The sequence below is a fragment of the Ixodes scapularis genome, unplaced genomic scaffold (genome assembly GCF_016920785.2).
Source record: "Ixodes scapularis isolate PalLabHiFi unplaced genomic scaffold, ASM1692078v2 ptg000058l_1__unscaffolded, whole genome shotgun sequence".
Taxonomy (NCBI): Eukaryota; Metazoa; Arthropoda; class Arachnida; order Ixodida; family Ixodidae; genus Ixodes; species Ixodes scapularis.
In genome coordinates, this window is record NW_024609900.1 from 22,496 (window position 1) to 47,277 (window position 24,782).

At 47.1% G+C, this 24,782-nt stretch overlaps 1 protein-coding gene and 1 non-coding gene across 2 annotated transcripts; both read left to right on the forward strand.

Moving 5' to 3' along the window:
* Positions 1-2,204: 2,204 nt before the first annotated feature.
* Trnas-gga lies at positions 2,205-2,277 on the forward strand. Its single transcript has one exon. It is a non-coding gene; the product is annotated as a tRNA-Ser (tRNA).
* Positions 2,278-6,637: 4,360 nt separating this feature from the next.
* LOC115313856 (TBC1 domain family member 7) lies at positions 6,638-24,300 on the forward strand. Its single transcript, XM_029972864.2, has 6 exons — positions 6,638-6,975; positions 11,167-11,351; positions 15,995-16,135; positions 18,409-18,554; positions 20,345-20,474; positions 24,118-24,300. The coding sequence occupies exons 1-6, from the start codon at positions 6,792-6,794 to the stop codon at positions 24,163-24,165; spliced, it is 834 nt and encodes a 277-aa protein (XP_029828724.2). The 5' UTR covers positions 6,638-6,791; the 3' UTR covers positions 24,166-24,300.
* The last annotated feature ends 482 nt before the right edge of the window (positions 24,301-24,782 follow it).

Here is a 24,782-nt window from a genome sequence, read left to right on the forward strand (position 1 = left end):
ATAGTATAATCTTCAGAACAGCATGCAAAACTTTTGTGGACCGTTCGGAGACCTAAAAATGTCTGGTTTTCATAATTTCTCGATTGTGCCTCTTTTATGAGATCTTTCACACTAACTTATCATTCAGGGTAAACATAATTTTTACACGACCTCTCTATTTTATTTTATTCTATTTTATTCTATAAGGTATGCACCTGTTTTATTCTATATATAGAATAAAACAGGTGCATACCTTAAGGTATGCACATAATAAATACTAGCAGTCGTTCATTCCGCGAAAATTTGATTAGGATGGAACCGCCACTCCCGCATCCCTCTCCACAATTCAGCGCGCTCAATAATCGTTCACTGTTACCGTATTGTTGAAAGGAAAAAAAATGGCTTAGATAGCGTTTACACGTATAAATGCACATGCGCAGCACACTTTGACAAATGCCTGCTTTTTGATCTCACAGAGAAACTTGCATTATACATAAATCATCAGCCAATATCTTTCACAAAATACGTCACGTGAAAGTCTAGTCATAATGCACGACCCGGAGGGGGAAAAACGCATCAATATTTAAGCATGTCGACTCCGGACCAGTATTAACCTTAGCACAGTGTCGTAGCCTGATGTGTGTCTTGCCCTTGTCGTGCCGTATGGAAGTTTATTCTTCGTACAACCCAGTTCCCTCTGTAATGCCGTCGGCCCTCGGGGTACTAGAGAATGCATGGTAGTAGCTCTTCATTGTTGATTTATTTTTACCGTTCTTGTTACAGCTTCGACGAGGCGAGTAGTGTCAGTATTATAAACCAATACTGCTATAATTACTACCTTGCACAATATTGATAGGCGTATCGCCTACCATGTGTGGTGCAAGGTAGCAACGTCAAAATCTTATGCAAAACAAACCGACACCCATAAAAAACACTTCCTTGTAACTGTTCAATCTTTAAAACTACTTTAAATACCGTTCACGGGATAGTATTATATAATGGGAGGGGGGGGGGGGTTCAAAAGAACAGAAGAATGAACCAAAAAGTGATTAAATAACAAGTCATGTAAACATGAGGGCAGCACAAAATGTACAAAACATGCACAAAAAAAAAAGATGCATAAGATAAACATAAGTAAAATGCAGACAAATATGACAAGGCAAAAAACTTGATGTGATTATCGCTGCAGATGTGTTCATAAAATATTGTTAGATCATCTTCAGTAGTCATGTGTAATTGTTGGTTATTCCGATCGATTATTTTCGTAGTATGAATGACTACGCATAACGAGATGAGTGGCATGTGATGCGTTTAACTTCATATGAGTGATCCCGACGAGGGAAAGTGAAGTGCCTGAAAGACGTCATATAAGCCCCATGTTGCCGTAAAAAGGAAAAACGCGTACACAAGGTTTTTGGTAAAAACATGACTTTCGTATAAGGCTCGTAAAATATTAGGTCCTGGAGAAAATCAGCAATCTGCGCTAAGCCCCCCCCCCCCCTTTTTTTTTGTATCATTGTGCTAAGGGTGAGGTAATAATGCAATTCAATACAAAGATGCAAGCGAGCTGGACAAGAATGGCGAAAATAATCCCTGGAGAAGGGGAACAAGAGGGACAAAGGACAAACACAAATCTCCAAACACAGCTAAGTGACTGGTGCGCTACCGAAAAAATCCGCCTGGTCCGGGTATCGAAACCGGGGCCTCGCTTTTTCCAGTGGAGCGCTCTACCAACTGAGCTAACCGGGGGTTAGATGTCAGTAGAGCAAACGGGTTTTTATCAGCTGCCACCAGTCTAACACCAACAAGGGTAAAGTTTGCATTTTAAGAATATGATAATATTGCAATTAAATGCCAAGGTGCAAGCGGGCTGGACTGGTGGCAGTTGATAAAAACCCGTTTTCTCTACTGACATTTAACCCTTTGTTAGCTCAGTTGGTAGAGCGCTCCATTGGAAATGAAGAGGTCCCGGGTTTGATACCCGGACCAGGCGGATTTTTCCGGTCGCGCACCAGTTACACTAACTGTTGTTTAAAGTTTTATGTTTGACCTTCGTCCCTCTTCTCCCCCTTCTCCACGGATTATTTTCGTCATTCTTGTCCAGCTCGCTTGCACCTTTGCATTTAATGGCATTATAATCATAGTCTTTAAATGCAAGCTTCACCCTTGTTGGTGTTAGACTGGTGGCAGCTGATAAAAACCCGTTTTTTCTACTGACATCTAACCCCTGGTTAGCTCAGTTGGTAGAGCGCTCCACTGGAAATGGAGAGGTCCCTGGTTCGATACCCGGACCAGGCGGATTTTTTCGGTCGCGCACCAGTCACCTAGCTGTTGTTGGGAGTTTTGTGTTTGTCCTTTGTCCCTGTTGTTCTCCTTCTCCAGGGATTACTTTCGTGAAGGCTAGGCGTTTCCAAACGTGTTGGCTAAGGGGCCGGATTAGAGGTCGGTCTCAGTCTCGAGGGCCGGAATATAGATATGGAAATGTAAAGCAGAAAAATAAAACGAAATATATAACTCTAGTCTTTTCTGCTATCTTCATGTGAGCGTTTAATAAGCGTCACAACGCCATTTTTTTTTAACGCGTTTATTTTTTGCGTTGGTAGTTGTAGCAGGCTTCGCTGGAAGCTGGCCGCGGGCAGCGCGTCAAGACTACGGCTATCCGCGGACAGGGGTTTGGGGACCAGTATGAAACTACCGAAATCACCGTGCAGCTATCCATGGTGGTGATCAAATTTGTCAACAGTGATAGACGAGCAAGTGTCCCGTGATGTGGTAAGTCTTGTAACTAGGCATGATATTTTAATTTTCTGCCAGTGGAAAGCGATTAATCTGAGAAAATTAAACGAAGCGAGCAGCACTGTTGTGCGCCTGGTCAGAATCCCATATGGCAGAAGCATGTTAAAGTTTATGGCGGGTTAGTTTGATGTAGCACTTTTTTTTAAGTCAGTGGGTCAGCATGGGCGTACCAACCGGGGGGGCAAGGGGGGCGCTTGCCCCCCCCCCCCCAGTTCTCAGAGTGGGGGGGCAAGGCATGTGTTTTGCCCCCCCCCCCCCCCCCCCCCCCCCAGCCGCCACTGGGCAGGGCAAACACTGGCCGGCGGCGCCCAAGGAATACCAAGGGCACCGCCCCCCGACCCGCGGGGGGATATTTCTAACGCGCAGGCGATACAAACTCTAGCAACAGCGCTCACGCCGGATTGCCTGGTTCGTGGAGATAAGCGCTGCCGCCGTCAACATAGGCAGTGGTTACAATGCGAGTTTCCGAAGCGGTATCGTAACTTAGTTGTAAGATGTCTGCCTCATATGTAGCAGACCCAGACCCAGGTTCTAACCAGGGTGTGGGCATCTTTTTTATTTATTTTTTTCCTCAGCATTTTGTTTTGTCGAGGCATTTGGCGGTATTTACGACATTTCTTTTTTACGATTAACACTAAAAAAGAAAAATGTTGTCGACGAAACATCGCTGAACTAAATCGTATGGGACTCTATTTATAGATGTGCATGGCGGACAGCGGGACTTGGGTTGCCGGCTGCAAAGCGGCGTTTACGGGGGTAGAAGGGGGGGAGGGCTAAGTGGGTTAATAGTTTTGTAATTAGCAGCCGCACACTGTCGCCGTGAAGCGGCGTGAACGCAGGCGGGAGAAGGGGGGGGGGGGGGGGGTTATATACACGCGCTGTCCGAGGCCGAAATTTAAGTTCCCGCGCGTTGCCGAGCAGCCTATCCGGCGTGAGCGTCGTTGCTAGGGTGTCTATTTCCTGCGCCGTAAAAGTTAGTGATGGACCGAATCTGCCGAACTTCAGATTCGGCAAAATTCCGCACATGTCGAAATTTAGAAGGAAAGTTCGGCGAAAATTCGGCAAAAATTCACCAAATTTTTGCGCACGCGCACGAGCGCGATGGGCCATGGATCGCAAATGGACGCCGCGCATTCGCGCGGTGACCATCGTACAGTTTAGTACAACCAGCGGTTACGGCGAGGTGTGGAGTAGGCGACACGGTAACTGTGCGTTTGTGAGCTTTCGCGAGTGTGGTTCTCTTCAATATTTTCTGCCTCAAGAACAGAACATCGACCAGTAATTTACGCAGTCCACTGCGCAAGTGACAAATGATGTGATGCATTCTGGATAACGTGATTTTCATTTGACGTTTCCATTGATGAAACGAGGTAGTTGAAACATCGACTGACAACTGACAATTTCGCTCAGTGTGCGCAGCCCACTGCCGTCAAACGGTGCAGAGTCACGAGAGCTTGCCAGAATGTATGGTATGCAGGTGGCATCCTCGTCATAATGTGATACATGTTTTCCCCCTTCTTTTCTTTCCTTTTAGGGGCGAATTCACACGAGGGAGAAATTCCGGGGATTTCTGTTCCCAATCTATAGTAATGATCTCCACCTTAACATAGTTTCTTCTGTGCGCCTTTTCGCCGACGATTGTGTCATTTACCGACCCATTCTTTATACTATGATCATCATGGTCACCAGGAAGACCTTGAGTGTGTAATCCATTGGTGTTAAAAATGGCAGATGACGTTAAACTTCAATAAATGTAGATCCCTATCATTTTCACGCAGTTCGCGTGCCACACCATTTTTGAGTTACCTAACACTCAAGTAATAGCAAGCTAATCATATAAAAACCTGGGTGTTCATCTCACCTCTGACCTATCATGGACTACTCACGTAACTTCTGTTATTTCCGGTACTAACCGTTCTCTTGGATATTTGCGCCGTAACTTTAAACTTGCTACACCCTCCGTAAAACGACTAGCGTATGCTACTCTTATAAGATCGAAGTTAGAATACGCCTCATCTATATGGTCCCCCCATGGCAGTCCTACCTTGCAAATAATCTAGAATCCGTCCAAAATAGAGCCCTTCGTTTTATTTATAGCAACTACTCACTATACCAGCATATCAGAATTACGCCAATCAGCTAACCTTCATTCACTTTCCCTTCGCTGCCAAGTATCACGTCTTTCTCTCCTCCATCGAATATTTTTATCACAATATCTATCTCAAAGAATCACTGCTATCACCCCCCTCGTATTTTCCCGCGTCTAGATAACCTATGTAAATTGCGTTCAATTCGATCATCAACTGTTTCTCACTAGACTTCCACACTATCATTGGCCGTCGAGGATTGGAATTCACTACCTCATAACATCGTTTGTATTAGTGATACTACTAAATTTGTTGAAGCCATTACCCTCTCTTTATCTAACCTACCTAGCTAGCTTACAGTATTATAATTGTGTTTACTGTTCTATTTGTTTTTGTTCTATTGCCACCCCCTTGTATAATGCCCCACGGGCCCTCAAGGAAAATAAATGATGATGAATGATGATGATGATGATGATGAACAGTGTATTTTTGCCGAATCTTTAGAAAAGCTCCGCCGAATCCCATGATTCGGCAAAAGTTCGGCCCATATCATATGCGACCCGGAGGGAGGGGGGGGGGGGGGGGGGGGGGGGGGAGGGAAGGGGGTTGGTTTGCCCCCCCCACTCAAAAACAAGTTGATACGCCACTGAGTGGGTGCCTGTTTAATGTTGCACCTAATGAGACCAAGAGAGCGGTTAACGAATGCAAAAGTGAGATTGAATATCTAAGGCAATTTTAAATCAAACAAAAAGTGAATGCTACCTGGGTTCTTGTATGTAGACGTAACTAGTCTCCGACCACGTTGTTATTAGAAAGTGTGAGGTTGTAATCGCGCAAATAACATGTACACATGCATTTTTATCCCCCTTCCCCCACTCCACACCGCAAGTCATGGACATCCCAGCCACCTCAGCCACCCCCTCCCCCCCCCCCCCCCCCCCAAAAAAAAAAAAAAAAAATATATATATATATATATATATTGGCTATGTATACTGTTTACAGCGCAACAGTGGCTTCGTTGGATTTAGCTGCACATCCTGCACCAGTGCAGAGACGTGTAAGGCAGTGTATGCCTCCGTTATGTGCATTGAGATACGACCGTAACTCGGTAGTTCACCGCTCTGCGCTTCTATGCACCGGTGCAGGAAGTGCAGGAAAATCGAACGACGCTATTGTTGAAGCTAGGGCCCTAGCTTCAACACTCTTGCGCTGTGTCATGCGACTCAAACTGCTGCGCGGAAGTACTTTTTGTTGTTATAAACTTTCTAGACAATAATAATAATAGTAATAATAATAATAATAATAATAATAATAATAATAATAATAATAATAATAATAATAATAATAATTTTATTTGCACATACTGGAGTGGGTACATGTGGTGGTGTGCGGGGCTAGGCAGATAGGTGAAAAACCCTTACGCAGAGCGCCTGCCAGCCCGCCACCACATGTGAAAAAACATAACAGACATATGTACAGAATATACACAATACAGAAAGTACATGCAAAGAAGCGCGTTCTCGCATCTACTGCATCCTTGTCTACCGCACTAAAGGCGTGGGCATCTAGCGCTTTGGTCATGTCGCTCGCAAATGGGCTTTCGATCGCCCTTCGATTTCGAATTACGCGCAATCCGACGCCGTCGACGCAAAACGCCAGCACACCGCCGCAAACGAATATCCGGCGCCGTGCCGCAGACGCCGCCGCCGCTGCCGCCGCTGCCGCTGTCCGATACCCGCGTCGTCGCCGTTCGAAAACGGGACAGGAGTGCGAACAGTGGTTGGGAATGTCATTTTGGTAATATCGCTCTAATTCAAAGTACTCGAGCGCCGTGCGCCACGTGCGCCTAGTACCCACATGTTGGCTTTGACCGCATAGCAACACAGGCACAGCGCCACCACAGTGAGCTCCACAGGTTGGTTGCTTGTCATGTCAGCCATGGCAACTGAGAATTTCCGCGCGCAATACTACGACAAAGTAGGTTTTCGCGGTAACAAATCTCTAGAAATATTGCTCAGCGAGAAGCCGATAGACCTGAAGAAGCTGTCTAACTTCTGCCGAAAGTTCTGCTTGCCAGCGATTCACCGATTCACCGTTTGGAAAGTGTTGCTCGGTGAGTGTCAACACAATTTCTGCTAGTTTTCGTCTGCTTCTGTTTTTGCGAGGTCTAAACCGAGTTTGCGTTTAACGTTTTCCGTGGCAGCACGACATGTGAAGTGACGGTGATTAAACATCAGATTAGTTTTGAAGCTGATGCTTTAAATTGAATTTGTAATCATCATTTGTATTGTATGGGAACTCCTCACGGACCTTGCTCGCTCGTGTTGGTCGCACCGTAACAAACCTTAGCAAGGCCCGTAGGGTAGGAACTGCGTATATTAGTTCGGTCGCATCCTTATTGCATTTGTCAGAATGCCCAAGCCTGGTGATTTTTAAATCGTGTTCATTATTTTATGCCTGTTGTGTGTGTGTGTGTGTGGGGGGGGGGGGGGGGGGGGGGGGTGAGGGGTGAGGTGAGGGTGAGGGAGAGGGAGGGACTGCAGCGGATCTTACGAGGCACCATAGCCAATGCAACACCGTGAACATATCACGAGCTAGACTACACGCCCCACGTGACACGTGGGGCGTGTCACGTGTCACGCCCCACGTGTCATTTTGTTAGTTTGCTTTCGAAACTTTTATTGATTTAAAAGATTACCTCTTGAGGAGATGTCAGCGTGGTGAGTCTTGTAAGCTTCGTAGCACTACGCATTTGAAGCGTCGTGTGAATCCTTGAAATGCTCGCCGTCGGCACACACCAGACAGCTCATGACAGCAAAATGGTGGGCCAAATGACGTCGGTGAAAGCGCTGTGTTCACATGACAGCCGCGCGACATTCAATTGGCTTCGATGGCTCGTAGAGTCCTCCGCTGTCCATCGTATCCCAAGTGGCACCCAATGTTGTGCAAACGTTCCCTGGATGATCTGAATGTTGAAGGAACATTAAAACACCATTCGGAACATTCTAGGAATGTTCATATATGCGAACATTAATTTCCTACAAGGTAAGCTGCTCAACATTCTAGAAATGTTCGTTGGCGAACATTCATATGCAAAATGTTTTCGGAACGTTTCCTTTCGAGCATTCGTATCCACAACATTCTTGGAACGTTCGTTTGCGAACATTCCTAGAATGTTCGCAGGTTACATCAACTTTACGGAGCTCTCACACAACCTGTGGTTCGAAACACCATCCACTTTGTGCCAAAAATATCCAAATTAAGTGGAGGTCTGGAAACTTAGCGTCAGGGATCAGTTTTATCTTATATGAGTTTACTGAGGAATGTAATGTAAGGTGTAGGAGAAAAGCAGTGGTTTTAAGAACTTTATAATGAACTTGGCACTCACTGCATATGTAGAGGGACAGTTTTAAATGGACCAGATTTTTAGTATCCGGGGATTAAAACTTTGAAAAAAGTATTTCCAGTTGAATGTGGGATGTCATGTTCTTAAGCTCGCAGTGAATAATCGGTTTTGTATACAACACATTTTGAATGAAAGAGGTTCGCAAGTGACAAGTAGTACATGCTGAGGCAGGTGTGCTGGGAAAGCGGCTAGCTTGTGCTTGCACCTTGTAAAAATCTGTTTCGATTAAAAATATTGCCCTGTGAGGAGCTTTTTCATATCCATATATCTGGTGCGGCTCATTGGGGCTGTAGCCTGAGCGAGCCTAATTGTGGAATCTTTGTAAATAGTCCTCAGAGAATGTTTTCTGAATGTAGCGATGTACCCACACCACTTCCAAGAAGATTGAAAGGATGTCCCTGCAAAATTTTGCATTATTTCAAGAAAGTTTCAGAAGTTCTTTGTATGTTCTGAAAACATTCTTAGAACCTTGTTATGGTGTTTGAATGTTGATTGAATGTCCTGGTAATGTTCTAAGTCGTTCTCAGAACATTCTAAGAATATGTCCCTTAGAAAACATTACCCGAATGTAGCGATAAGTGCCTGCGCCACATTCTGACAACGTTGACAGAATGTTCTTGCGTAAATTTGCAACATTCCAAGAATGTTGCCTATGTTCTTTTGAGCATTTCCGGAATGTTCTCAGAATGTTCTTGTGCTACGTGGAATAAAATGAAATGGACGTTTATCTGTGGTGACACGAACCGCTTTGATTATATACTTCAAACTCTGCATGCCAGAACCAAAAACAAGGAACTCGCAAAGGGTCAGCACGCATTCCCGCTGTAGTTCATTGCAGGTTAAGGGTTGGAGGACAAGTTCTTCCACGAAGCCCTCAACACGTTTCACTTTTAAAGAGTAACCATTGGAGAGGAGGAAACTGGTGGGCCGAGAGCTTTGTGGAAGGGGCTTCTTTTGCTGTTCTTAACCTGCGTCATACTATAGCGCAAAGCTCTTGCATACAGTCTGCAGTCACATTATTTCACATTGTTATACAGAAGGTCTCGTAGTCTTGTTTGGTTGCCCTTGTGACCCTGCGAGTTTATTATGGTACACTGACCCTGAACCATGTTTCTGCAGATTCACGTTTTTTCATGTTAAGCCCGCACATACCTCATTCATCTATAGGGACCAGCTAATCGTCCATCTGTACTTTGGCGCTAGTATTACTAAAGAAACAAGATCAACTGTTTGTGTGTCTACTGTTTTGTTAAAACACCTGAGACTGGGTGTGAAAAAACATGAAACAACCAAAAGTAGAAGAGACGGAAAGAAGTCTGCCAGACAATGTCGCAAAGGACGTCGTCTGTAATAAAGTGGCAAACTGGGCCAGTTGGTTGACGTCCTACATGATGGGGAAAACAGCTCAGAAAACGCAGACTACAAAGAAGAACAAACAGGGCAGGACAATGCTGTATTGTACTGTTGCGTTTGCTCTTTGTGGTCTGCTTTTTCTGAGCTGTTTTCCCCATCATGTAAGACTTTGTCTGACTGACTTCTTTCCCTGTCTCTTCTACTTTTGATTGTTTCCAGTTTTTTCCCCACCTGGTCTCAGGTGTTTCAACAAAAATGGTAAACTTACACCAGCTACGGTGTCAAAAAAGACAAACAAAAACACACAAACAAAACACAGTGAGACCTGTGCCCCCACTGCGTTTTGTTTGTGTGTGTCAATTTACCATTGTCAGTAGTGTACAGTAGGGGCATAGCCAGGAATTTTTTTCGAGTGGGGGTCCGTGCGTGCGCTGAGGTGCCTGGGATGTCCATTACTTGGATGCAAGGGGGGGGGAGGGAGGAGGAGGAGGAGGAGGAGGAGGAGGGGGGGGGGGGGGGCTGGAACCCTGGCTAAGCCACTTTTATAGTCAATGACAAGGTTTAACAAGTCCTGAGCGTAGTAATTTGATAATACCGGTTTTATTTAATTTTAAGGCCCCGCGCTACTCTTTAAAAAAGACGCATCTCGCAGTGGTTAGCCCTAAAATTAAATAAACCGATAGTATCAAATTACTACACACGGGTCTCGTCAAGCCCCATCCTCGTAGCCATTTCGTTTCCAGGACAGTGCTCCTGCATGCTCGGGGCTCAGTCTGAAACACCACAGGAGTCGAGCGGGGTGAAAGTGTGCCGAGTGGTAATTACCCGCTAAGCCTAGTGAAGGAGCCCCAAAAACCGAATGAAAGCCAACCAATGCGCCCGGTGAACGGCTTACAATCTCAAGACCCTGGCTGTAGACTTTGTCGCTAGCCACCGGTGGTCACCGCTGAACGAACGGACAGTCGTGAAACGTTCGGCTCAGAGACAACCTATTCAGGTGTGGACAATGATAGAACTGACTTTATGGGTCACAACACAAAACGAGGAAAACACAAAGCGGAAATACGACAGATGATGGGACTGTGGCGCCATCTGTCAATGAGCAGAAACACTAATACTCAATGGGATAGATGGTGGCAAGTGCCACCATCTGTCGTCGAAGAAGAGCACTACATTGAACATCTCCTTATCGCTGCACAGTCAATGCAGCATTCGCCGATAAGCATGCCAAGGAACGGAGCATTGAGCGTGAGCTTAAAAGCTACGCCTTGCATTTTTCGAGCCATTGGTGACTCTTGTCATGTACTTTGTGGCTTTTATTGGTCTTCGTCATTGGGTGCTACCAAAGAAAGAGAGAGAGATAGCAAAACTTTATTGCGCGCAAGGCCTACGTTCCGGCCCACGTCTTGCAGACGGATTCCACACATCACGCCATTCGAAGGCAGACCTAGCAAACATTGCATCTCCTTAACTTGAAAAGCAAAAAAAAAAAAAAAAAAAGGAAACGTTTTTGGAATTGCAATGATTTTCTGGTTTCTGCCCCAGGTGTGTTGCCAACATTTGAAGAGAACGCCAGCGTCTTTGAGAAGGACCAAACGGACCAGTCCAACGCCCTCAAGCGTTCGCTGCTGGTGATGCGGGTGGTAAACGACGACACGCGACCCCCCGAAGTTGTCGTCCTGATGTACCTCCTCGGTGAAGGGCAGCTGCACCTGGACATCGAGCAGCAGGCACGGGAATTTTTCCTTTATCGTCTTTTTATAGCGGAATGTATTCTACGACTGGCGCCCTTGTGCGTACAAACTGAGGTTAAAGGGGCCCTGCAATGACTTTTTTACTAATTTTTAATTTGCACCAAACCTGAGCGCACTGAACTTAGTAACTTAGTAAAACTTCTTTTCTCGAAATTCCCTTTATTTTAAAAGTTAGAGGCAAATAAAAATTACAAAAACAAGCAAAAAATAACCTCCCTCATGACATCCTTGGTTGCTTCAGAGTGGCCGTGAACTAGAAGAGAAGTAGTGAGCTCATCGAGCGCTCACGGCTGCCGCACTCCGTGTCTACGGCGCGAGAGGGCGCCATTAAAGCGTATTCTGGAAAGGCTGTATGCAGCGGGCAGCCAGAGCGGCTCTCGTTGCATTTTTTACGCGATTAAACACTAATTCGGCATGACACTTCATTGGCCACAAGCGACAGCAAACACAGGGTAAAGATCACTTTAGAATGGGAGCTGCTTTGCGCTGCCATACCGCGAAACGGCCAAACCGCAAGGCAAAGCTTCTCGCCGAAGGCCTTCGGAACGCTCGGAGCCGGTCGGATCCTCCTGCCCATACGACCGCAGCGCCGCCGCGTACATCCGGGACCTTTTCGTGTCGGCGCCTGATCCCACTATTCCTTTCTAGTATGCGCTGTCTTTTCCACCACTTGGTGGCGGGGATGTCGACGGGTCATTTCTTGTTTCCGTACTTTATGAACTGCATTCGTTTCTTTTTTGGTCTAAAATACTGAACAGAAACTACTTTTATAAATAATTGAAACGGTTCGCGCCACTTATATTTTGTATTTCGACTAAAAAGAAGCATTTAGCGGCTCTGACCAATGGTAAGCCCAGGACCAAAGACGTCACATTTTGCGCGCTTTCGGTACCGCGGGTTGGCCTCGTCGGTGGAGGAGGTTTCCGCGTCGTCCGGTTAAAATATGACGCACTAATATTTAGTTACTCTCTCCGTGCCCGCTGGCTTGCCCGAACCCCAAGAGACGTGGAAACCGCAAAAAAGGTAGACGCTTAAATATGATTGCAGGGCCCCTTTAAGGGGGAGACAAGAGCATGCGGGGAGGTTGAAAGGATTAGTAGGTAGACGCAAAGCTTGTAGCCTTCCTCTCTACTCACTTTTAGAATGCATTTGAAGAGTGAGTAGAGACGATCAAAGGCTGCGAGCTTCGCGTCTACCCACTGATCATTCGGGTCAGAGCTGGCAGTTCGATGATGGAGCCATAGAGTGCCCGGTCGCAGATTTGGAGTGCGAGGATCTGGTAGCACGGAGCATATCTCGGGGCGTCTGTAGTCAGCGCACAGTTGTTGCGGCGGCGGCGAGGACCCGAAAGATGGTTTTCGAACCCGACGAGAAAGGAAGTGGTAGCTCGAGGAATGCGGGAAGCACAAGCGGACATTCCATCGCTTGGGACAAGTGTGTCTCGGCGTCTCGCCGCTGCGCGGCACCGTTTACATGCCTCTTGTCTGCCGCCCTACCTCTTCACTTTCGGCTGCCGCGCCTCGTGACGATCTGCCAGGCTTTGTCTGTATAGAGGAGGCTATGGCTATACTAATGGCAGCCTTCTTTTTACCGGTGAAGAGAGAAGTCAAAGGCACTTGTAAGCAGACAATTCGAGCCCTACAGATTCGAGACGCTGGCGCGAAGCGAACCAAAATTTAGATGCAAGAGCTGCGCTCATTTCTAACTCAAGCCCGGTCAATCTGTTAGGAGCACACAATCGGCTTCAAAGCCCCTCTATGTATACACCAACTTATCTTTACAAACAAACCGGAGCGCCCCCAGCGGACGTCACCAACACCGCGCATGCGCGATGGGGGTGTCGGCAAGAAGCTCGCTGTAGCCCATAAACAAACCATTAGAATGGGATGTTGTCGGCGTCGGTGTGAGTCCCCGCGCTCTTTTTCGCGTTGGAATTGTTGATTCTACGTCTTTCTGGCAATGTCTGACTACTGTGGTGTAGTGATGCAAAACTATTGATAAATTGACTATCGATACTATTGATAGTTTTTCCAAAACTATTGACGGTATTGCAGAACTATCGATAGTTGACTATCGATAGTACTCTCGATAGTTTTTCTACTATCGATAGTCAGATTTTTGGCGACTATCGATACTATTTAAAGTACTATCGATAGTTTTGCACCACTAGAGCGAACACAGTTGCCGCACCGCCGCTCGCCTCCCTTCCTCCTCTCTGCGTCCAAACTCCCGTCATTGTGATCACTGAAAGCTGAACCAAAGTTGGAATGGTAAGTGCTTGGGCTAGTTGGTGTCCCATTTGAAAAAATAAAGCGAGAAAAAGAAAAGAGGGAGCGACGCAAACTACTATTGTCGCAAAACTATCGATAGTAAACCGTTGACAGTACTATCGATAGGTTTATGATAGTCGGTTCCCGATATTCGATTAACGATAATTTTCCGATAGTCGACTATCCATAGTACTATAGATAGTTTTTCGATAGTCTACTGTCGATAGTACTATCGATAGTTTTTCGAGAGTCGACTATCGATAGTACTATCAATAGTTTTTCGATAGCCGACTGTTGATGGTACTATCAATAGTTTTTTACTATCGATAGTCAGATTTCTGGTGACTATACTATCGATAGTTTTGCACCACTACTGTGGCGCCTTCAGCGAAAATAACGAGGCTCGTTACACCGCAAAACTGGCGTGAATAATGCAACATGCGGCGATTCATACTGCGTGGACGCCGTAGAATGGACGCTGAAGCCTGATTCACGTGGTGAGGTTCTGCTCGCTATTTTCAGTCATGACGTCGCTCGGGCTGCAAAAGCCTGAACCATGACTGAGATGTCGACGTCGATACTGAAAATCGCAAGCAGAATCGGACCGAGTGAATCAGGCATAACAAGTCTGTGATGGCCACTGCTAACAATTATCAACATCTTCTTTTATCTACTGTTTACACCGAGCCTACTTACCCGAAGCAACCTTCAATCTTAAATGTCTTTTGAGGTCTGCACTTATCGCAATTACCGGGTCAACGTTTGGTCTACGCGCCGCTGTCGTTTGAACGAGCAGACGACAAGCAGAAACACTTGAGAGAGGAGACGACAGCTTGAACGATGAGGCGGCCGTTTGAACGTGATGGAGCACTGAACGTAGTCCGCATTTGGTCCGTGACACTTGACGGTTTTTCCCCGTTCATGTTGGAACAAAACAAATAAATCTGACGATCACAAGTATCCATGAATTCAATCCAAAGTATTTTCCGCCCAAGCAATCGTGGTCCGACGGCGTCTGTTTTTCTTTTTTAACGGCCCCTGTTCACGTTCTCAGACGAACCGAGCAGGCAGAAAACGCTTGAAAACTGACTTTCAAACCATTCCCGACTCTTTTGGTAAAGCCCCATTCGCGGCGTTTTGACGAGAAGGCAGGTTTTTGTCCGGTTTCTTCCGAAGAAACACAAGGATACACGTGCCCCATGGCCGCTTCCGCCCACAGCCCCAGACCGGAAGTGCGCTCAATGTGCCACCACAGCGCCGTGACGTAACAGAGATGAGTTTATGTATAGTATACTTTATTGAGGCGTCCATGTTTAAATTGATGATTCATTCCGACCGGTTGAATCTGTTTTGTTGTCGACACTGAAAGAGATTGGGGAAGATATATCTGTACAGTGAGCGAAGCGCACATTCTTGTTTGCCATCGACTCACAAAAGTGACGGTGCCAGATAAGAATACTCCGCAATGTACAGGTTCGTTGCCTCCATTAATACTGCAAAGGTTAAACTCCCATTTTATCTACTAGATGGCGCTGAATTCCTAAAAGGGCCTATTGGCAGAACCGAGCGCCCGTGATTGCCATGATCAGTTGGAATGAAAGAGACAAAGTTAAACATCACTTCCGGGTTGGAAGTCTTCCAGAAAGGCAAGGAGTGTACAATCTACCTTTTGGCGAACATGTGCTGCCACCTATACACGCAACTGGGTTTGAGTCGAAGCGCCCATGCCATAGCCTTAACTGCACCTGTTGGTTGGGCCTCAATCAGGCCGCTCGAATCAGCCGATTTCGGCAACTTGGCGAGTTGCAAAGTTTGCCGGGCCGTTTAAGAAACATTCAGACAGAACTACGTCGTAGTATTTGACGTGTGGTCTTCCTAGGTGATACTAAAGAGGAATGCATTGTTTTTTCAAGAACAAAAATGAAGCAGAGTTGCCCTTTATTTCGACAGTGAGGGTGGGGGAACACGTTTTGTTGCTGCATCTTGGGGCTGGATGAGCCAGGATAAGCTCCCAGCTTATCCGGCCCCAAAGAGCAGCAACAAAAGAAGTCTTTCTGTCCGCCGCCCGCCCCTCCTCCCCCCCCCCCCCCCCCCTCCGGCCCGCTGTCAAGATAGCAGTGGGAGAGGGGGAAATGGGAAGGGTACGTCAAGGAGGATTTTCACCCTGGTTAAAAAATATTTTGCAGGTCGGCCTTTAAATAGAAGTTTTTGGGTCGGTGGCAGTGTGAGAGTACTTAGGTTACACTCGGGTCACAGTCGTGCCAGTGAGGTTGCGAAAATTAAGGAACGTTCTGATTCTGTATCGTCGCCTGGCCCTTTTAAATGATGTACACGACGCTTTTCCTCCAGATGCAAGACGAGGAAGCACAGCATCTTCTCGGGATCGCCTCGGCGTTTTTCAAAATGGACCTCTCCGAACAGGACGTCTACTGGATGACGAGAAACTTTTGGAGGCAGCTCAAGAAACTCTCCATCGACTCTTGCCTTATGGTAGGTCGGGGGCCGCCAAATAAGCTATGCTTAAAAATAATGACACGTCGGCCATCTTGGTGCTCAAAATCATTGTCGTCTGTTACCCTAAACCTTATCTGAAATCGCAGGAAACACTTTTTCATACTCCGATAACGTTAGAACAGTCGACGATAGTGCACGCCGTACCTCGAAGCGACTTCCTTTAAAGGAGCTGTGCAACAATTTTAGTGCTTTGCTTAAATAATTTGAGAGTTTGTGTCTCGAACTTTCTTAAGTAAAGAACAGTTTGTGTCTTGAACTATTTGAAGGAAAGAACAAAAAACCGCTTTTGCCTGCATGTCCTAGTTTTTATTTGAAAAATTGTTAAGGATTGAGGTTTTCAGTGCCTCTCAACTCCTTCACCATCTTCCGAGTCACGTGCGCTGTGACGTGAATGGGGGACGCACGGGGTTCCGGTGAAGTTCTTTCTCTAGAACCATTAGTGAGCAGCGAGAACTCACCCGCTCACGACCACGTGACTATGTGCTTGCGCAACGCGATCAACATGGCGAAAAGAGGAAAGTCTCGTCCGGGTCCAGCCATACCCGTCCCCCTCCAGCTTCTGGCGGCTGTTTGCGGTAGCAGATAGAGCTGACGGTATTGTGGACCTACGATAGATGGCGCCACTAAACCCCGTATAATACAAGTTTTGTCGATGATACCAGGCTTTTGATTCATTTATATTTATGTTGGAACGACGAGATTTATTTCTTGACACGTGTGTTCCAACAAGACTGTTTAAAAAAAACTTTTTTTTTCTTTTCAGGGGTTCTTTAAATCACGACAATGTGCGACCGATTGCCCCATTAAAAAAACAATCAAAGATTGAGTACATTGAGTTCTTGCAGAGAATGGGAGCAGTATGGTTGCAGCAACATGTGACCAATGAAAATGCGACATTTCATGGAGAATGCTGTTCTTATAAAATGTGTATGCTTTTGTAGATGATAAAAGCAAACAAGAGTATGAAAAAATGTTAAATTTTTTGCGGAGAGGGAACGTAATACTGCAATAATCGTCTCCAAAACAGCACACTATTGTTTTTTGTTTTTTTTCGTCTTTTGCGGAAGTGATGTGTCCGGTTGTCTGCCCTCGAAGGCGCGATCACTGGACTGACTCTTTGCATCGGTCTTCGTTGCACTGATTCCGGTAGTGACTGACTCTGCGCGAGGAAGATTGATGCGTGTTCTGTGTTTCCAAGCGGCTAGATTCTGTCGTCGGGTGCGTCTGCTGCCTCGGACGGATTGGCTCTTTCGCAGCGCGGTTGGCATACCCGCCATTTGATGCACTCGCATTTACGACGGCGCGCAACGGTGTCGCATCATAAGTGCTGTACGTTGAAGCATCTCTTCCTCGAGAGGCGTCAAGTTACCGAGAGTCATGGCACGATGAAGCAATGGCTGCAATGACGATCGACTTTGTCTGGGCGTCCAAAGTCCGGGCCACATCCGGGCTATCTGGGCGATGGGCCGCACGCATTCGAGATATCACTCCGCGGGTCCGCCGGTCGGAGATGCGAGGATCTTCCACTTGCTATTGGCTGACAGTGGTTCTGGTTTCGGGAAAGGCTCCTCCCATTCTCTGCGATGACCTCAGTGTATTCAATCTTTGATTGCTTTTTTAATGAGAAAATCGGCCGCGCATGGCCGTGATTTAAAGGTTCCTAGGATGCTTATAGCCCGCAGAGTGAGTTACCACCATAATTAGGCGAGCTCAGAAACCTCCTCAGGGCCCCTTTAAGAACCTTGCCTGTTATCTCGTTTCTTACTCTTGTCGATACCATGACGTTTTTGAGAGTGTGTTCAGGTCAAGCTTGTGTTCTCTGGTGTGTGGAAAATCCCATTCTTTTGTCCTATATTTTTTTTAGACACAAGTCCCGGTGGATACCAAACTTTTTTTGTCCGACATTGAAAGGCGACGCTGAATTTGTGAGAAAGAAAAATAAACACACACAAAAAAAAACACATGATTTTAAAGAAAAAAGAAGTGCCAAAAGTATGGAGCCCTGGTCACAAGATACTCCAGAATTTAACTACACTCGGTGACAGGTTAAGGTTGCGACAGGAGCTCCTCCTGAAGAGCGCGATCGATCCACCTTTGATAACTTTTCAGCGCCAGCGCACGCAAACTATGACGGAAGGCGACGAGAGCAAACTGGACTCTTAACCTGTCACTGACTGTAAATTGTGGTTCGTAGTTTGGAACTTTGTTTCGCTTGACGACATGACAATGATCCATGGGTATGCTTTCAGAGCAAGCAGATGGAGGACACACTGGAGAAGGAGGACGCTGAACTCTTTCAGCACCTGCTCAGGATCAAGGCCTTTCCTGTGCTTCCGGTGGACGTCTGGTTCCGACGTTGTTTCGCCGAGGTCCTAGACGAAGACGCGCTGGTCAGGTCAGTCGCTATAGTCAACGGTGTAAGATATACTGTATATTGCCGCACATGGACCAACTCGACTCTCTGACTTAGTGCCATGGCGGTGGCGTTGATGCCCAGACGCTTCCCTTGACGCAAATCTGGTTTCTGCGCACGTGCAAATGCAGGCTTATTTGTAAACAGTGTGTTGGTGTATAGGTCAGAATTGGGCGGTATCGCAATAGTATTTCAGAAAGCATTTGTATCTGTATTTCTGTATCTCGATACATTTTTTTCACCAGTATCTGTATTCGTGTATTGAAATACTTTTGGAACGTTTCTTTGTATCAGGGTGAAATCTATTGCGTTACATTGGTTGAAAAATACCCCCCCCCCCCCACCCCCCCGAAAAACAAGATATAAGTTTGAACGCCCCTTTTTTTATACTTCTGAAAGCACCAGGGTCAAGGGTATACTGGGGCATTGTTATTGTGCTGACCAAGGTTCCTTTCAATTCTCCCTACAATATTTCTCTTCTGAGAAGTGCTGCGTTGTCGGAGACTCGAACCAGGTAGCTTTCCAAGAGTGGAGTCGAAGCATCTTCTGCCGCAGGTCCCTAGGTAGGGATTTCATGAGTCATTGTTTGCTGGCATCTAATGCCCGCTGCTAACCATCTCTCTTGCCTTAGTGTACAGAGTGCACCCAGCCAGCAAAGCTGAGTCACAGTCCGTTGCAGGACGAGCATGGTGGTGGTTGACTTGAAACAGTAGGATGACTCGCAAAGTGAAGTTCAACACCTATCCGAAGGCGTTTGCGTCCGTAATATTGCACGCTCAAGGGTACGTCATCAGTCGACGTGAACGTGACCCACTGCTCCGGTGATCCGATACCTAGGAAGGAGGCCAGACGTGGACTCGCTGTGCCAACCCAGACTCTGTACACCGGCAACTCCGGCAACTTGTTTCGAGCGTGCTGTTTCTCGGAGAGCTCGCACCTGTGCCGGCAATCTCAAGTCGCGATCCACGAGGGTCTCTGTTTGGATGACGCTAGGAGAAACTTGAGGACTGCCATCCATGCGTGATGATAGCGTCGGCAGGTTGCCAGGAAGGGCCATCCCAACAGCGATGCCACCGTATCATTTTTTACACCGTGACAGAAGACATGTGTTCAAGGACGCTTCAGGTGGTCCACTATTCTCGAAAATTCCAAATGCAACTGCCTGCACGATCTTCAACGAGGTCACCTACAACGAAATTACGTATTGTCCTTTCATACAGCAGTGTGGGTAAAGCCTGAAGTTGGTGACAATGGGAAACCGGGGGTACTCGCAAACACAAAGAGCTGCACTTCCGGTTCGAGATGAAGCGAGAGCCGCAAATAGACAGGATAGAGTGCCTCAATATTGTAGGCTGCCGCAGCCGGGTGGGTGCCGTCTGCCAGAAAACATTCTCGAGTTTTTTGTTACGAACTAGATGGCGCTTCCAGCCATTCTAAAATCGTAGGTGCAGCCTATACACGGGCAATTTTTAAATATATTTTTCGGCTCTTTTTGTTTAAAGTTAGGGGTGCGGCTATTACACGCATGCAACCATTACGCACGTATTACAGTATTCACATGCTCTGCTTGCAACCTTATCTCCTGTCTTGCTCTATGCTTAGCGCTCCCTCGCAAGTCTCAACGGTTGGGTCTTGTGCCATCTGGATTCGAGACAAACACAAAAAATGTTTCTCGTGGTTCACCGGCTTTTGTTTTTCGCCACTTTTATCACGCAACTTTTACATCCCCGCATTTCGACTTCCCTTTTTCCGCAATACCGTTTTTCTCGCAGGGTTTGGGACAAGGTTATTGGAGGCTCGGTGAAGTTCCTTCCGCAAGTGGGCGCGGTGCTGCTCATGTCCCTGCGAACGTCTCTGCTGCAACTCCGGGGTGTCGGTGACGTCCTTGAACTGCTCAGCAAGGTTTGTTTGCTGATGAATGCTTACCGCAGAACTCAATGCAGTCAGCAGCAGCGTGGGCTGGCTCAATTGTGTCACAGTCACCAGGTTAAAAGGCTGCATGGGATGCCTTTGCGCGCTGTGTGCCTTGGAACGGACCGGCAGCTAGGCTTGGACGGTAGGGGGGAACGGTGGCAATTCATTCCAACGTCCAACAGCTTAAAGCACCCGGGGCTTCCGCCCATGCTGCATTTGAACCACTCCAGCATTAAACTCTATTGAGCCAGCTCATATGGGTGAGTGGCAATTGCCAACTTTCAGTTTGTTTGAACATTTTGCTTTACAAGTGCAAGCAAGGCGCGATCCTTATCCGATCCTACGAGGGGGAGGGGCATACCATATTGATTTAGGATTTAAATTTTTGCTGCAGATACCGGTTACTTGGAGTTCTGCACATACACCCACCTCCTGTACAGCCTCCCCCTGTAGCCGTATTACTTTGCACCACCTCTGTGGCAGCCTGTCCATGGTCTGCTGGAACCACGTTTTGGGAATGCCTCACTCTTGCGCTTAAACAACTGCTTCCAGCTTATCAGTGACTGTGGAATGGCGTCCTCGCAGGTTTTTAATGCAAAAGCAGTAACTGTCCCATGGAGCGAGCTTTCATCATCAGCTTTGAAACCGCACCAAACGGCACCTAAACTCCTTTCTCCCAATAGAGCCAAGTGAAGCCGCAACTTGATGGCTCCCAGTTTGAAGCTGCGCAAAAAGCCGAGCAAAACGGCGCCTAGTTTCCCCTCTCCCAATAGAGTGCAGTGAAGCCGAAATCTGATGGATAGGTCCCATTGGCTGGCGCACGTCATAGTTTCAAGGAACGAGGCTTTCAAGAAAATGGCCGCCGCGTGTCAGTTTCAAGGACCGCCACCGCAAGGCGCTGCAGACCCATACCGGCGCCACCAGTGCGCCGGTAAAAGAAGGTTGCTGGCTGCCAAGTGAGAGAGTGCGTGGCGCGGAGAGCGCGTGCTCGGCCATTTACGCCAGTACGCCACAGATCAACTAAGGGAGCGGAAGAATGACATGCATACTTTCGCATTCATAACTCATAAGAAATGCTTAGATGTCTTTTATACGGCCAAACAGGTTAAAATCACAGGCTCTAGCCATATCCATGCGCGACCGATCATTTGATTGGTCGTATGGCGCACCGGAAAGACGACGGATTCTAATCGGACACCAGTCAATCAGTGCGTCGTTTGCATTCACGTGAGGCCGTGATTGGCCGGCATATAATTGGGTTCGGCTGTCGTCTTGGCGCGTTGTACGACCAATCGGACGTTTGGTCGTGCGTGGGTACGACATGACTGGGCCCCCAGTAATTATCACCCGCTAACTGTAATAAAAAAAAAAAAAAAAAAAACCCGCGAGGGCTTCATTTTGTGGTCATTAATAAGCTGGAAGCAGCTGATGAGACACGGGTGTGAGGCTCACCCAAAAAGCGGTTTCAGCAGGGCATGGAGAGGCTGCCATACAGGTGGTGCAAGGGCATTCGGCTATAAGGAGGAACCTGTCAAGAAGCTGGAGATACGGTCCGATAAGTACTTAGCCTCACCGCCCGATGACGGCACTATCGCAAGAAAAATTTGCTATCGTGCGGTACATTCTCATAGACGGCTACTATCGAAATTTCAACCGAATCGGACTCGTAGTTTTGTTTTGACCGCATGTGGAAGCGGGCGTGTCCACGAATTTTAGAAAAAATGGTAAAAGAACAATATCGGTTGGCAATTCGATTCTTGTTTTAGGAAGGGAAATCGCGCAGCGAAATCAAAGAGCGCTTGGATGCTGTGTGCGGTGAGTCTTCTCCTTCGATGGCGACCATCAAAAATCGGTTTAACGAGTTTCAACGTGGCCACACGTCGGTTTTTGATGAGTCACGCCCAGGTGTGCCGAAAACGGCTACCACGGAGGATGATGTGACAAAAATCCACGATCTCGTATTGGCAGATCACCGAATGATGGTGCGCAAGATCTCAAAAGACCGCTTGGGTCATATCCTGCATGAAATTTTGGGCATGAGAAAGCTGTCGGCGCGATGGGTGCTGCGTTTGCTCACTCCGGACAACAAGCGCAACCGTGAGACCACTTCAGAGCAGTGTTTGACACTGTTTAAGCGCAATCCGAAGGCGTTTCTGCGTCGTTTCGTGATTCTCAACGAAACATGGATGCACTGGTACACACCAGAGACCAAGAAACAGTCGAAACACTGGACTTCACCCGGCGAACGTGCTCCCAAGAAGGCGAAGACTGTCCTATCGACCAGAAAGGTGATGGCCACCGTTATCTCGTATTTACAAGGTGTGGCTGAATTGACTACCTGGACAGGGCAAAACGGTCACAGGGCTGTACTATGCCGAATTATTGGGCCGATTCGACACCGAATTACAGAAAAAACGGCCCCATTTAGCGAAGAAAAAAGTGCTCTTCCACCATGACAACACACCGGCTCACACCTACACCCTCGCCACAGCCCAATTGGTCGAATTGGGCTACGAACTGCTGCCCCATCCACCGTATTCGCCAGATTTGGCTTCGTGCAACTTCTTTTTGTTTCCAAACTTGAAAAAGCCACTCGCCGGGCAGAAATTTGAATCGAATGAGGAGGTGATCGCCTCCACGGAAGCCTACTTTGCAGACATTGAGAAAACATATTTTTCAAATGGGTTAAAGAAGTTGGAGCATCGCTGGGTCAAGTGTATCGAACTAAAAGAAAACTATATTAAAAAAATAAATCGCCACTTTTCCAAAATTTTTGTTTTTCTTTTCTAGGCTAAGTACTTATTGGACCGCCCTCGTATGTGCAGACCTGTAAGTCCGAGTGCATGCTCAGCAAAAATGGTTTTTAAACGGCAAGGCAGAAGGAAGTGGAAGTTCAAAAATGGCGGCGGATTGACAAAATGTTGCTTACCCATTGCCACCCTCGGTACATCGTAGCATTGTGATGCGTGCAGAGCTCTAGCATTGAATGTCTTTCGCCGAGTGGTTGCACCTTTGTTACGGTGCAGCAGTTTTGGTAGGGCATTGTCGTATAACCCAAAGCCGCAGATATAACTTCATGAAGAACAAAGCTCATAGAAACAGGACAAAGGGAAACAACGGTGCGTGTTTCTCCTGTCACTTCCTTTTGTTCTGTTCCTTTGAACACTGCTTTTCATCATGTTCAACAATCATAAACTATCCCATCTTGTGGCACGCACAACTCTTTGCAACTCCAGATGTCTCTTCCGCCTGGTGTTGTTGTCTTTCTTGGAGCTGCGGAGAATAGAGGACATCGGACCATATATCACCTAAATGTCATCTCACAAGCAGTGTGTAGCACTCCAAGTTTACGGACCTCGGCGCGTAACGATTTGCACCATAATTTAGCTACAAGCATACTTGTACGACCAGCAAACTTTACCACAGCGCTCTGTGCAACTTGTAAAACGGGATCCAGCTTTCTCGTACAATGTCGCACCAAATATACACATTGTGCCTCCGACCTTTTCCTTGCCCATTTTTGTGAGAAAAACTACAAATGCTTCCTGAATCGCCGCAATATTGCACATTGTGCGGCTCGGAATCATTTCGGGAAGTCGTCGCAAATACGTCATTCCTTTTTCGGTTGCAGGTTCCGAAGGATGCGTCGGATGCCGTGGTCAACAAGGTGCTCGAGTGACTCTCCGAGCTCTTTGGACAGATGCAACTTTGCTGCGTTCTCAACGAGAATGACATACTTTGTGCAATCCAGTGTGTGTGTGTGCCAACCTTCATAAATGTAAAAACATGTTACGAAATGAAATATTCAAACCGATCAGTTGTGCTCCATCCCAACGACATAAAGGCATTCCTAAATGCATGGCGAGCTTTTAGCACTTTTGTGACAAAGTCTGGGACGTAGCCTCTATAGAGCGTGCAATCGACAACCGCTCTCAGAGTGGGGACTTTTCTCAATGAGCGCTCAGCGGCACCAAAGCGAACTACACATGCTATGAAGGCCCCTGCTTGCGGGCTTTGTGTGCCACCAAAGTGAAGCAGGAGCGACAACGGCGGGCACAGTGGGGCAGAGAGAAAGGAGCCTGGGATGTGGCTGTGAAAAGAGAGCTTCGGGCTCGAAAGCGACAGAAAGTTGGTTGCCATCATACAGCGTCTGACCGGCAATTCAAGCGCCAGTTCATGGACAATCCATACGCTGCGGCCCGTAACGTGCAAGACAGATTGTGGTTTCGGGCGGACGCAAGCAAAGGCGTTCCAAATGCCAAGTATTTTGTAGTGTTTTCTCGTGGCTTCACGAAA

What these genes read in the sequence shown, in the direction of transcription:
- LOC115313856 (XM_029972864.2), top strand. Translation starts at nt 6,792, where the DNA reads ATGTCAGCCATGGCAACTGAGAATTTCCGCGCGCAATACTACGACAAA. An exon ending in GACGAAGACGCGCTGGTCAG is followed by an intron (nt 18,555 to 20,344) that starts GTCAGTCGCTAT and finishes TTTTTCTCGCAG; the next exon opens with GGTTTGGGACAAGGTTATTG. An exon ending in TCCTTGAACTGCTCAGCAAG is followed by an intron (nt 20,475 to 24,117) that starts GTTTGTTTGCTG and finishes TTTCGGTTGCAG; the next exon opens with GTTCCGAAGGATGCGTCGGA.